The 13,498-nt window shown below is 52.7% G+C and overlaps 7 protein-coding genes across 7 annotated transcripts; 5 read left to right on the forward strand and 2 right to left on the reverse strand.

Moving 5' to 3' along the window:
- Window positions 1-1,179: 1,179 nt before the first annotated feature.
- CTHT_0035260 (putative bli-3 protein) lies at window positions 1,180-1,874 on the forward strand (the record flags this gene model as incomplete). The annotated part of the gene is made up of 2 exons (XM_006693893.1): window positions 1,180-1,371; window positions 1,446-1,874. 2 exons carry the CDS (start codon window positions 1,180-1,182, stop codon window positions 1,872-1,874), a joined length of 621 nt encoding a protein of 206 aa, XP_006693956.1.
- Window positions 1,875-2,000: 126 nt separating this feature from the next.
- Window positions 2,001-2,948, reverse strand: CTHT_0035270 (uncharacterized protein; the record flags this gene model as incomplete). The annotated part of the gene is made up of 2 exons (XM_006693894.1): window positions 2,001-2,729; window positions 2,814-2,948. The coding sequence occupies 2 exons, from the start codon at window positions 2,946-2,948 to the stop codon at window positions 2,001-2,003; spliced, it is 864 nt and encodes a 287-aa protein (XP_006693957.1).
- A 467-nt stretch (window positions 2,949-3,415) lies between these two features.
- CTHT_0035280 (zinc finger domain-containing protein) lies at window positions 3,416-4,126 on the forward strand (the record flags this gene model as incomplete). Its single annotated transcript, XM_006693895.1, has 1 exon — window positions 3,416-4,126. One exon carries the CDS (start codon window positions 3,416-3,418, stop codon window positions 4,124-4,126), a length of 711 nt encoding a protein of 236 aa, XP_006693958.1.
- Window positions 4,127-5,121: 995 nt separating this feature from the next.
- Window positions 5,122-5,730, forward strand: CTHT_0035290 (ubiquitin conjugating enzyme-like protein; the record flags this gene model as incomplete). The annotated part of the gene is made up of 2 exons (XM_006693896.1): window positions 5,122-5,296; window positions 5,366-5,730. The coding sequence occupies 2 exons, from the start codon at window positions 5,122-5,124 to the stop codon at window positions 5,728-5,730; spliced, it is 540 nt and encodes a 179-aa protein (XP_006693959.1).
- Window positions 5,731-5,975: 245 nt separating this feature from the next.
- Window positions 5,976-7,064, reverse strand: CTHT_0035300 (uncharacterized protein; the record flags this gene model as incomplete). Its single annotated transcript, XM_006693897.1, has 2 exons — window positions 5,976-6,743; window positions 6,921-7,064. 2 exons carry the CDS (start codon window positions 7,062-7,064, stop codon window positions 5,976-5,978), a joined length of 912 nt encoding a protein of 303 aa, XP_006693960.1.
- Window positions 7,065-9,452: 2,388 nt separating this feature from the next.
- CTHT_0035310 (putative zinc transporter (msc2) protein) lies at window positions 9,453-10,319 on the forward strand (the record flags this gene model as incomplete). The annotated part of the gene is made up of 1 exon (XM_006693898.1): window positions 9,453-10,319. The coding sequence occupies one exon, from the start codon at window positions 9,453-9,455 to the stop codon at window positions 10,317-10,319; it is 867 nt and encodes a 288-aa protein (XP_006693961.1).
- Window positions 10,320-12,360: 2,041 nt separating this feature from the next.
- On the forward strand, window positions 12,361-13,402 carry CTHT_0035320 (putative mitochondrial carnitine protein; the record flags this gene model as incomplete). The annotated part of the gene is made up of 2 exons (XM_006693899.1): window positions 12,361-12,658; window positions 12,729-13,402. The coding sequence occupies 2 exons, from the start codon at window positions 12,361-12,363 to the stop codon at window positions 13,400-13,402; spliced, it is 972 nt and encodes a 323-aa protein (XP_006693962.1).
- Window positions 13,403-13,498: the final 96 nt, after the last annotated feature.

A 13,498-nucleotide genomic window follows, 5' to 3' on the forward strand; every position in this document is an offset into this window, starting at 1 on the left:
GAACAGACGGGTTGCAACATTCAATGCACCAGTGCAGTTGCCCGATCTGGAACCTAAACACCTAACGGCATGTGGAGGGGTGAATTTGAAAGGGACGCTGGGGCGGCGGGCATAAAGCGTCAGGCCCTGATCTTTCGGTCACGTATCTTACAAGCAGGACTCGTCAGGCCGGGTTGTTGACACGGAAGTTACAAACGGATACACCCGGATACAGGGAATTTGCCACATCGAATCCATACGAGGGACGCAAAGACATCAACGAGAGACTGGCAACCCGGGACACCAGAAAAAGGTTTTGGCACTCGAGTTAGGACTTAAGTTAAGGTTAGCAGCTGTTAGCAGCCTAGCTTACAAAGAAGAAAGAGAAAATAAATCGGAATAGGGAGTTTTGGGAGGTCATTTGTTCGAGAATGCTGGATCCTGGGCAGCGCTAGGAGCGTAGCACGGGCAGAACTGGGCTTGACTAACCGCAAGTATGGTCTACGCAGCAGAAAAGACCATTGATCTGGGGTGGTTTGACGACCGTTTGCTATGCGATTACTACCTGATCTATGGGAAAGGGGGGAAGCGCAGTTTGGTAAATATCATCTCGGGAAATCGCATAAACACTGGGCTTGCATCGAGATTGATACAATTCCTACGGGATTGGCACTACTTGGCACTTTCCAACGCCGTCGATAAACCTTTGGAGTAATAGAGCCGCTTTTCGTAAATGCGCCTTAGTGGGGAGTCAACTGTAAGTCAGATATGCAACTGCACACTGAAGTATGGTTTAACCATAAACTGCCGGTAGCACACCTGGAACGAGTTGCCAGATGGGGGCCACTAACACTTGCCCAACCGGGGCCTTCACTTGTAACCGCAAGCCCCGCGCTGCCCCTCTCCAACACTGGATTCTGACGTCAGGGACACGAACCGTCTGCTGACCGTCAACAGCCGAAACGACCGCGATTGTCGCAGGCAAAGACCTGCTTCTTGTGACAGTACGTTTTGATGATGATGATATTGCTCATCGACGGAGCCATGGAGCTCGGTACCTTACATCATGGGGTTGTTCAGGAGACCCCATCGTAGTGTTTCCCTACAGGTATATGAGAATCTACCTGCTAATTTCCCTACATCTTTAACGCAAAATCACAACCGATTTCTAGGTCGGGAAAGATACAGGATACCAGCATCATGGCAGAGCAACATGTTGAGACGAAGCACCTTGACCCATATAAGGATGTCAACCTTGATACTGAGGTGACATTAGAGCAGAAAATCTACGATCTAAGCCACTTCATGGAGCATTGCAAGTATGCCATGATGACCACCCATGACGCCGACACAGGGAATTTGGTATCCAGATGCATGGCACTTGCAGCACAGGTGAGCTAACCAGACCAGAGCTTTGAGTTATGCTCCTTTATTAGCTGCGATAGATGTCTGACTGCTTGGGTTAGGAGACAGGAGGAATTGACCTTCTCTTTCATACCAACACCGAGTCCGGAAAAACCCATGACCTGGCAAAGGACTCGCATATCAACATTGGGTTCTTGAATAACTCAGGGGAATGGGCGTCGATCAGCGGAACGGCCAATGTGATTACCGACAGGTCATTGGTCAAAGAGCATTATAGTTCGCGGCTGAAAGCCTGGCTGGGCGATCTTGGGGATGGAGTTCATGACGGGAGCGAGAATGACCCTCGATTGGGTATCATTCGAGTCAAGATGAAGACAGCCCATTACTCGATTTCGTCCAAGACGCTTATTGAGAAGATGGCTCAGATTGCCCAAGGTACTGTAACCGGGAAGCCGCCAGCAATAAATAAACTGCGAGAAATTAGTGAAGCTGAGGTCAACGAGTGGAGAGCGACACATTCGGGCAATTGATCAGGCTGTGCATGCAGCGATCTTGAAAAAACGAAGGCGGCAAAGTGACATAAGCGATCTATCTTTATGTATAATATTGTTACGATGCATAACAAGGCCAATTCTGTAAGGCAGGCTAATGAATGTTTAGTACTTGCCCTGGTAATCAGCCTTCCATATCCTGTCCCAAGTCTCCTTGTTGATGGCAAACTCTCGAACATACTCATGCTCGAGCTCATGGGTTCTCCTCCCAAGAAGCACCAAACTATGGAGCGGCGGACCAAGAAGATCGTCGGCATCGCAGAGCTCTTTCAGGGTGCCGGCGACAAACTTCTCGGTCTTGCCGCCCACCCGAGCACAGCCGATGGCCAAACTGTCGGGGCCGTACACTCCTTGGCCTTTCTCTTCCTCGATTTCCAGCATCTGCCTCGCGCAAGTGCCCACCGTCATGTAGCGCGGGGGCTCGTAGATCTTGCGGCCACGCGCCAAGTTCTCCAAGCTTGGCTCCTTCACCTTGATGTCCAACAGAACGAGGGTGTGCAAACCAATCTCGCGGTTCTCCTTGATGCGGTCATAGAAGCTGGCAGGGCGCCAGGTTTCGGTAAAGAAGACCATGCTCACAGTCTGCCCAAAATTGTACAGCTGCAAGCCGGTAGCTCCAATAGCCGACATAATGGACGCGTTGGGGACAGTCCGCACAGGGATGCCCAGTTCGCGCGCTCGCAGCACAAGGTCGGTGTGCGTAGTTGCGCCGAACGGATCTCCGACGACGAGGAAGGCCACATCGACGTTGGCGGCATCGCGCAGGATCTCGTCGCTGTTGGACTCGACCATCTCACGGTCGGCAATTATGATAGAACGACCATAATAGGATTCCTACTGTGTTTTAGCGTCAGCCTGTGCCAGGAATCACTTAGAAGGGGAAGATGGATCCCTTCTGTTGCGTCGAAGGACTCATACCAGTGCTGACTGGTCCACGAGGAGGATACTGGTGTAAGCTTCAAGGTAAACTCTTTCAGCCTTCTTCACGATTTCGAGACCTTTGACGGTAATATCCGTCTCATCGGAAAGACCTAGACCAACTAGGTACAACATCTTGGCTGATGTATGTGAAATGGAGCGCCGCGAACTTGAAAAACCTGCAGTTGGGGAATTAAGGTAGAAATATATTTCTTTCGACCCCTTCCCTGGTGATTAGTGAATACTTCGAAGAGGTCAACATTGTGCGGGAGAGCAGGTGTTGGGCTGACCTAACCCCCGCCAAAGACCAAAGCCCCTCCAAAATTTCCGTGGTCCAACCCCACTCGTCTGGTTTTGCATGTCTTGACAGAATATGGTTATCTTATCGCATGGTACCAGCACTGACCCATTGCGAGACTACAGCTCTGACACCCCAGAGCTCACCGCATCCAAATGGCCATCTACAACAGATGAGAACCTTAAGACAGCCGCTAGCTGCCATCAACAAACGAAAGTCCTAATCCTTCAGATTCAATTTCCTGAAGCTCTCCAAATTGTCGATTCATAATAATAGCGACCTAATAGCTTTCCAGTCCGCCGCCATGTCCAAAAACGGGTCAGCCTATGGCCAAGCGGCAGGCGACACGGACTTTCGCAAGAAATATGACCTTGAGGAGTACGCCGCGAAAGCCAAGGCGCGAGAACAGGCTGAAAAGGAAGAGCGCAAAGCACGATGGGAGGCGAAGATGCAGGGCAAAAAGTACTACAAGCCGCTGGACGGCAGCGAAACGCTCACGACCGCACGTAGCCACACCCATGATTTCAGCAAGCTGATCGGCACGTCGATGTTGGTGCCGGCTGGCGCGGGCGTAGGCAAGCGAGGGCGCGGCGCTGGCTTCTATTGCGAGGCGTGCGACTTGACTTTCAAAGACAACATGCAATATGTGGAGCACACAAATAGCATGCAGCACCAGCGCGCAATTGGCGCGACCGGCGAGGTCAAAAAGGCCACAGCCGAGGAGGTACATGCGCGTATCGAGTTCCTGTGGCAACGCGAACAAGAAAAGAAAAAGGAGCAGGTGGTCTCGTTGAAGGAGAGATTGCAGGTCAGGAAAGAAGAGGAGGAAAAGGAGAGAGAGGAGAGACGGAGGAAGCGGAAAGAGGCTGAAGAACGTAGGCGACGGGAAAAGCAAGAGGCAGCAAAGATCAAGACCGAATACGGTGATGACGTGAGGATAGAGGGTGAGCATGATGAGGATGATATGATGGCCGCCTTAGGATTTACCGGCTTTGGCAGCACATCAAAGAAGTAAAAATTCGCTTTGCCTGCTCTCATTCTTCAGCTGGTCCGACGGGCTTTGTGAAAAGAAATGATATGGATACGGTCTTTCGGACCTATGACAGAAGGTATATTGGGAAGCAATAATGGCGTCTGGTGTTCTGGCGTTCTATTCACTTGATAGAAGTCTGCGCGGACACTTTGAGTCGCAGTTTTGACCTTGCCTGCTCATCTAGGGATTGGGTAGTGTAACAAAAACTCCATCTTTACATGCCATCTATTACTATAGGCAATCATATCGTAACTGAGGTAGTTGCTAATTAACCTTAAGATTAAAAAGAATAGTATGTAAACTGAAGCTGGATATCACTTTTAAGAACGCTGACAACAGCATAACCATATCAAGGTTCTTACTCGTGGTTTTGAGGCGTCACCCCTTAACGAAATGCTTAAGATCCATAGCTAGGACCTGATCGTGCATAGCTACCTATGCCTGTAGTACATGGACCAAGACAGCTGGAGGCCAACATCGAAACCTGGATGGGTAAGATGCATCTGTCTAAGCTCATAGGTGTTCAGGAGTTTGTGAGGTCATCCAAAGGTGTTGGCCGCTGATACGTGCCTCGCTGACAGACCCCTGTCGCATTGGTTTGGGTAGTTCCCCGCTTTTTCTTGCCTGCCCCGCGGCTTCCATCGTCACATTTGACCCGGTGGCCACTCTCGCGACGTTTTACACGACCAACATACTTTCCCTGCCTCCTCAAGGTGCTTCAGCGCTCTTCTAACGCTCTTCGATCTTCTGTGTCGTGCCTCCACTTTTATATCCAAGTATTATTTTTTTGGTGCTAACAGGGTTTCTTATTCTTTGGATCTACAACAAATCGTGTGCAAGATCTACCCATTCTCCCAATCGAACGTCCCTTATTACATCTGCTTTTGACCTTCTAGTGGTGCTTCTCCTAGACAACTTCCTCCCCGAGTCATCCTCTACTTAGACAATCCTCTTGGAGCCGAGCACTGCCAACCGCCATGGCGAGCACCTCCACACAGGCGACTGCTGCTGCTACTCTGCTCCGGCGGCAGCTCAAGCAAATGCAGACTGCCAGTGATCTTCCCGGTATCTCGTGTGGTCTTGTTAATGACAACAACATCTTCGAATGGGAGGTTATGCTGATGATAAGCGACGACTGCAAGTATTATGGAGGTTAGATGGCTGGTTTCTCTTTCTGTTCTTTTATCGTGGCGAAGGCTAACTGGCATCGCAAAACTTCAGGCGGCAACTTTCGCGCCCATCTGACTTTCCCGCCAGAATATCCCCTTATGCCTCCAAAGCTGGTTTTCCAGGCTCCTGTCCCATTCCATCCCAACATCTATCCAAATGGCGAGCTCTGCATCAGCATTCTGCACCCTCCGGAGGAAGATAAATTCGGATACGAGCTCGCCAGCGAGCGGTGGAGCCCTGTACAGACGCCCGAGACGATCCTGCTGAGTGTTCTCAGTCTGTTCGAAGACCCCAATGATGAAAGCCCTGCAAACGTTGAAGCTGCGCGGCTTCTGCGTGAGGAACGCGAGGGCAAGAGCAAGGAGTATAGGAGGCGCTGCCGCAAGTGTGTCCGGGAGAGCCTTGGTGAAGACTAGGTGTTTGGTTCTCTCTTCGAGTATCGAGGGCAGGTTCTGGTTCAGCCAAGGGCTGAGGGTCTTGGGCGTAGTAGAATATGGGATGACATTCAAGATGGGACATTTTTGCACGTTTTCTGGAGTTCAGGGGTTTACAGTACTCGAATCTCGACAGAGTTCACACAGTCCTACAGTACAACTACGTGATGGTTATGTACCTATTTGAGGATAAAGAGGAAATAGCAGTGTGCAAGGCTGCTTTGCCTTTATGACACCAACCCCAGCACCATCCCAACTTTGGAATCCCACTCCTCATCCCATCTCCTGCTCCCTTCTATTACGGCCCCTTTACGCAACTTTTCCAGTTGCGCGCTCCCATTCTCACTCAGAAGTCTTTTGAGAATCTCCGCTAGCTCGTCCGCCGTCTCAAACCCCTCCCCATTTTCCCCGTCTTTCACCAATTCACTGAAGCTCTCATAGCCACAATATGCAGCTACGGGAAGACCCGCTCCGAACATGTCGACGACTTTCATGGGTAAGTCCACGCCAGAGCTGCTCCTGTGGAGACACACGCCCAGGTCGGCGACAGCCAATAGGGCAGCATAGTCCTCGAAGGGGAGGAATGCAGTTGCAACGCGCACATTAGGAAGCCGACCCTCGCGGGTCAAGTCAGCAATTCGAGATACATAGTGGGCTTTCTGGGGACCCTTGCCGGTGATTATTGCAAGCAAAGGTGGGGGGGTTGGCGGATCGATCTGGCGGGATGTCGTGGTGGCTGCTGCGTAACGCAGTAGGGCATCTAGCAGCAACGAGAAGTCTTCGTCAGGCGTCCAACTTGTGCTGCTGACGATCAAACGTGTTTTTCCGGTAATAATAGATGGGATGAGCGGCTTTTCTGAGTCTGGGACGACTCTGCTCAGGATCTCTTCCTTCGTCGACAGAGGGGTATTGCTGAGGAGGGGCTGGAATATGGCAGCAGGACGGTCATGAACAACCAACATGGGCTGGCTGATGCTGTAGGGAGGATTGCGCAGCTGCCGAGCCATAGCATGCGTCACGGTCAAGTGCAGGTGACCCAGCCGGCCGAAATAGCACTCGTAGAGCTTTGATAAGCCTACCAAAGGATGGCGTGGGCCTCGCGTACCAGCTAAGATAGTCCAGCCATAGTTGTGCCAGTCGATAATAAGCTTACTATTTCGCAAGTAACATACCAGGCTGGAGATGGCGAGAGCTGGGATGGATGGTGGGTTCTGGACCAAAATCCATTGGGCTGGAGGAAGGGTATATGCGAGTAACCGGGCAAGATGAGCGATCTGGTAGATGACTTTGAATGGGGCGAATAAGATGAAGGGCATTGCTGATGGCTTCCGAGGGGGGGCCGGAAGAGCAGTGACGGTGATGTTTGGGTTGTTGAGTATGTCCGGATGAAGAGGACTCTCTTATGTTGGTGGTTGACATCAGCCCCATTGCTCCGTCAACAACACATTGGATAACCGTTTCTTACCCAGATACCCTATTAAATGCACCTTGCCCCCACGTTTGGCGATACTGAGCGAATGGTAAGTCATCCGTGGGCTGCGTCCGATATCCCCTAGAACAAGTACATGTATAGACACAGTGCCCTCGGCAGAGCCTGCGGGTGGTCCATCATACTTAGAGACCCCGTCTGCCAAATACATGGCAACGGCGAGAAGCCCAACAATAGTGGACAGAAAAAGACCCAGCAATAAGACGACCATTTCCTTAGCGACCCATTCCGCGAGTTGTCAAAGACTAGTGGAAAAGGATAGGCCGTAATCGATACGGAATTGATCACAGAAGCAGTACCCTGCTTTGTGACCCTCGTTGCGTTTAAGTTTGAGGATGTGTGGCAGCTTTCAGTTGGAAGTCAGATCGAGAATCGGATCTTCAGTTCATCGTTGCCGACCCATCTAGATGATACTACGCTTCTTTCGAGTTGGGTGTTGGTGAATCGGCCTGATAATACCGGTCCAAGCCGTGATTGGTGTATCTCACAGCCTTGTTATGCAGGGGAAGTCAAGATTCGGCTCAGCCTTGCAGGTTGGACATGGGGTTGGCGGATGAAAGGTTGGGATAAATGTAAGGTGATGTGTAGCCTGCGCAGCTGTTCCCGCTCATGGATATGGCCCTTTGAGGGGGGTGGACCTGGGGACTTCGTGACCGTTTGGGTTTGGTTACTTGGCTTGGCAGACCAGAGACCCGAGATAAACTCATCGCTACAGCCAATCAAATCAGATCTCTTTAGCGACTGTAGGCGTCTCCACACCACTGTTCCACCAGTTCAGGGGGGTTATATAGAGCAGAAAACGGAAGGCGGCGAGATGATCTGGCGGGAGTGCCGCACCTAGGGGCGGGATCAAAGGAGGGACCTTAGACCCCATAAACAGCGGGATCGTGGATTACGGGGGAGCGGGCACAGCTTGGTTGTTGCCAGTTGGACCACGATCCTTCCATCCAACAAAGGTGTCGGCGACCAACAGTCCGCCACCCACGATCGACTAACCTGGAACGAGCCCGTTGCGTGTCTTAGGCTGCGAGTCGCGACGTGAAGCCTGCAACTCGCCTGCCACTGCCATCCACAAGCCTGAACCATTGAAGTGCCTGGCGAGTCTTGCAACCGATTCCGCCCGTTGCGTCACTCAACGACGGTTCAGCACGCTGCGGCTGGGAAGCGACTAGACTCGGTGTCTCCCCAGTTTTCTCTCGACGCCCTACAGGATTGACACGCTTTATTCCTGACGGGACTCTATTGCTCAAGTTGACAACAAGCTCTTGAGCACCATTGCTACTCTTCCTACCAGCGCATCGACTAGTTACCCGATGCTTATCGCCGGGTAGCACGAGGAGCGACGACGCTCCCACTAGGAAGATCAATCCACGACCAAGCACGCTGCGACAGAGGAAAAGATGGCTTCATATGCCTTGCCGGTGTCGGCACTTCCTCAACATCACCATCACGGGCCTGACCAAGCCTGCTCGTCTCCGAATTCCCACGTTCACACCCAGACACCTTCTCTGATGTCCACGAGCCCACCACAAAGCAGAGACCCACGATCACACGGAAGACATTCGCATCGTCGCAGTAGACAATACGATGATAGCCTTGCGCAATATCGAGCAAACGCGAGCATTCCTGCGCCCATTAGCGTCCCCCCGCCTGGGACCAGCGCTTTTTGGAAAGCAGAGTCAACGCCAGGGGGAAGGCCAGTTCTGACACCAACAACAGCCAACTTTGAGACACCCAGTACTTATGAACCTCCAGTCGCGGCAAGATCGCGCTCGAATTCGCACTCCGGACATGATCATAGTGCCGAGAGGTCGAAGTTTACCGAGATGCTGCTCCCGTATACCGCACGATTGCCGTTGCTGCATGCTGTCATGACCGACAAAGACTCCCGAAGAATCTTTTACTTCATGAGGTAATCTTTTCTGCCAAAATGCTTCCCGCACTGCACACGACGATGGCTGACGGGTAGTACCACAGCATTAACCTCACATTCATGACTGTACAAGCGTTTTATGGTTATCTGACGGACTCGCTTGGTCTTTTAAGTGACAGCGTGCATATGTTCTTCGATTGTGTTGCCCTAGCAGTCGGGTTGTTCGCGGCCGTGGCCAGTAAGTGGCCGCCGAGCCAAAGATTCCCGTATGGGTTCGGCAAAATCGAAACATTGAGTGGCTTTGGAAACGGTGTATTCTTGATACTGATCAGCATCGAGATCATGACCGAAGCATTTGAGAGGTTCATGGAGGGCAGAGAGACGAAGAGACTGGGCGAACTGCTTGTCGTCAGTGTTCTTGGGCTCCTAGTCAACCTTGTTGGAATGAAGGCGTTTGGTCACCATCACCACGGCCACGGGCACGGCCACAGTCACTCTCATTCCCTCAATTGCAGTGGCCATGGCCATTCCCATGACCATGGCAATGAACGGCCGCTCATTCTGGGACACAGTGACGAAAAAAATGGCCATAACCATGGCCACAGCCACAGTCATTCGCACTCGCACTCACACTCGCACTCCCACAGCCGCTCACATGGCCATTCCCACGAAAACGAGAACATGTACGGCATCTACTTGCATGTTCTCGCCGATACATTAGGTAGCCTTGCTGTCATCGTCTCAACCCTGCTCACGTGGGTTTGGAAATGGCCAGGTTGGGATCCGCTTGCGTCGTTCCTGATCGCCATCTTGATTCTGTTGTCGGCCCTACCGCTGGTGAAATCATCGGCCAAGCGGCTCCTGTTGACTATTCCTCCGGATATCGAGTACAATCTGCGGGAAACGTTGTCCGGGATCACCTCGCTCCGCGGGGTTGTTGGGTATTCTGTCCCAAAGTTTTGGATCGATGATCGCAACAGCATTGGCGAGGGCGACGACACTCGACTGTTGGGTGTTATGCATGTTGTTGCTGCACGAGGAGCTGATATGGAGGATGTGCGCGATCGGGTGAGGAATTATATGCTGGAGCGGAAGGTGGATGTGGTGGTGCAAGTTGAGAGGGAGGGGGACACCAGCTGTTGGTGTGGCGTCGGGAGGAGTCCGCTGTCGCAGTCGCACACCAGAACAGGAAGCACGAGCATTTTCTAAGGGAATGTAGATGTTGTGTTGTGTGAGAAGCTTAGCATTCCGTTATCACCGGTGATATTTGGTTGATGATATACCATTGGGAAGGGTCAACACGGACCTGTTTGGATGAACAATGTCGGATACTTTTTTTCAGGTGTGAGGACTCCTGGTTTCACTTTGGGCCATTTCTCTGCGTGTTGGCAAATGATAGGGTAGGAGGATAATGGATTATGGATTGTACGTGAGACGTAGGAGGTTATTATACTTGAGAAAGACCAGGGAGATCTTCTCCCTTGAGATCTCAGATCTCTCCATATATGTGTGCGGAGGCTTTTGGTCTGCCTACTGTAACACACTTCATATTCCTGTTTATTCTGCTCAGTCATTCTGGCTGTATTTATCAGCTATTTATTTGCCTGCCCAGCTCATCATTCCGCTTAATTCTAGCCAGCGGGACGGTAGGCTCTGTATGACAGGATGCTGACACTTTTGACCTTGTACCAATGCCGCAGAGCTCTGCGAAGTCTAATGCGAAGGGTTAGGGTTGTGTGCAACACAGTCCCTCCAAGATGCAATAGAGCGGGTTTTGCCAGGTTCCCTTGGCCCAAAATGGCTCATTCACATGCAAATCTCCCGACAGCGGCATGCCGCTTGGCGCAACACACCTTATTCTGCTACGTTGCATGGAGTTCCATCGCATCCCGCGTGCAGTTCTCGCCTGTCGCCAATGTCAGGGGCCCTCTTTGCGGCCACAGCAGATGCGGCGTCCTCGCCATTGGCTGCGGATACAGCGTGAGCCCTTGGTTGAAGAGCCACAGTTTGTCTGCCTTGCCCGTCTATGAGATCGTCGTCCGCCCGTACGTCCGATGCACACGGTTGATGCCGTGTTCGCGCTGATCCACTGGATCTGGGGGACCCGTGACCCGTCTGGGAGGTGTGTGCGTGGGCACAACATCCTGTTTTGTGTTACCTCTATGTACGGTGAAGCCAGATTGGTATCACCATCTTTTTTTCTGGAAAGTCAGATAGCGTATAATCGCCGCAGGATTCTGTCTCCGTGTGCGCCCGATGTCGCCATCTGACCCCTCCATCAGGGTCTCCGTTCCTTTATCTCTCCATGAACCCATGATGCCGAGGGACGGCTGTTCGCTGACCAGGACTCCTCCACTCCCCCACGCCTCACAGTGTGACCACGAGGACAGTCTTGTGGTATGCGCCTTGTAGGGAACCGCCTAAATGTTGAGCAGCTGCCTGTGTTTGACGTGGAGTGGACTGGCTGCGCTGAACGAGATCCATCCGTGAGGGACAACTCCAGTCTCCAAGTTTAAGTAGTTTCGCGTTAGCTCCCGAGTTAGGCGTTATGTCGGCAAGCACCGTATGAATAATAAGGTTTTGCAATCTATACCTAATTTAAGCGCTTGAATAGCTCCGTGCATGCAGAAGATGGTCATGTTGAGCGTCCTGAAAGTTACCAGGCATGCCCGCAGGCGAAAAATAAACCCCGCGATCAGGTCCTCGGTGTTTCGGGGCCGACATTCCCAACGGCTAGAGATGGCGGGGCGAACAAGGGGCAAGGGTCTCCTTTTGCCGAGGTTCCAAGCCCCCAAGCCCCGGGAGGGTGACGTCTGGCCGGACGCTCCCACTTGCGACGGACCGAGAGAGCAAGAAGCGTGGGAAGAGGGGGAACAAAAACCCCACCATCTCCCCCAACACTCTACCAAGTACTGCGTAAACAGCAAGTCGAACTTCTGCTCCTTTTTCTTTCCGTGGTCGCTTTTTGTTCTTTTGTTTCTGCGTGTGAATTGTACCAATCCGGCCCAGCCAAGTACTTCAACCTTCCTACCTCGCCCTACTCCTTGTCATTTCTTTTGCTGCTTGCCTTGCAGACAAGCACATACAGGCAGCAAACCGCCACAGTCATCTTCCAGTCCGTCTCAGACATTTGCCGCCGGTCAATTGATCTCTTGTCGCACCGGAAACGCGACATCCGAAGGGAACTTTAACTAGCTCCTTTTTTGTTTGACAAAGTTTCCAATTATTCGCACATCGCTATAACCCCGCAATGTCTTCAACATCACAGCAACCCGAGGCGGCCATCGCTGCCGCCGCTCCGAAGAAGGAGGACATCAGGGCCGGCGTCATGGCCCAGGTCCGCTCCCTCGTTGCTGGCGGCTTCGGCGGTGTATGCGCTACCCTCGTTGGTCATCCGTTCGATCTGGTTAAGGTGCGTCTGCAGACGGCCGAAAAGGGCCTCTACTCTGGCGCCATCGATGTGGTCCGGAAGAGCGTGGCCAAAGATGGTTTGCGACGTGGTCTATATGCTGGTGTGAGCGCACCACTGCTCGGCGTTACGCCCATGTGTAAGCTCCAACCACTGTCCCTGGATCCTTAACCCATGCCGAGCTCCAGATTGCTGACATGTCTCTGTAGTCGCTGTCTCCTTTTGGGGCTACGACCTGGGCAAGACCATTGTCCGTGCCACCTCGACCCTCAACCCTGACGGCAGCCTGACCCTCGGCCAAATCGGTTTTGCCGGCTTCTTCTCTGCCATCCCTATGACCGCCATCACTGCACCATTTGAGCGTGTCAAGGTCATCCTTCAGGTCCAAGGTCAGAAGAAACTTGCTCCCGGCGAAAAGCCCAAGTACTCTGGCCCTCTGGACGTCGTTCGCCAGCTGTACCGCGAGGGCGGTGTTCGCTCCGTCTTCCGTGGCTCGGCCGCTACCCTGGCCCGCGACGGCCCCGGCTCTGCTGCTTACTTCGTCACATACGAGATCATCAAGAAGAAGCTTACCCCGACCGATCCTGTCACGGGCAAGCCCAAGGGCGAGCTGAGCCTGACGGCCATCATGGTGGCCGGTGCCGCTGCTGGTGTTGCCATGTGGATCCCTGTCTTCCCTGTCGACACTGTCAAGAGCCGCCTGCAGACTGCTGAGGGCAACGTCACTATTGGCGGCGTCGTCCGCGGCCTGTACAGCCAGGGCGGCTTCAAGGCCTTCTTCCCTGGCTTCGGCCCTGCTCTCGCCAGAGCCGTCCCTGCCAATGCCGCCACTTTCGTCGGTGTCGAGCTGGCCCATGCGGCTATGAAGAAGATGTTCGACTAAACTCCTTTGATGGGGGATGTTGATGGTCAGGGGGTGTGGGCTGGGCTGGCTTGTGTACTTGTGTATTGCTGGACCGGGCTATTTCCTTTTCTCGTC

This window comes from Thermochaetoides thermophila, assembly GCF_000221225.1.
Source record: "Thermochaetoides thermophila DSM 1495 unplaced genomic scaffold scf7180000011816, whole genome shotgun sequence".
In the NCBI taxonomy this organism is placed as follows: domain Eukaryota; kingdom Fungi; phylum Ascomycota; class Sordariomycetes; order Sordariales; family Chaetomiaceae; genus Thermochaetoides; species Thermochaetoides thermophila.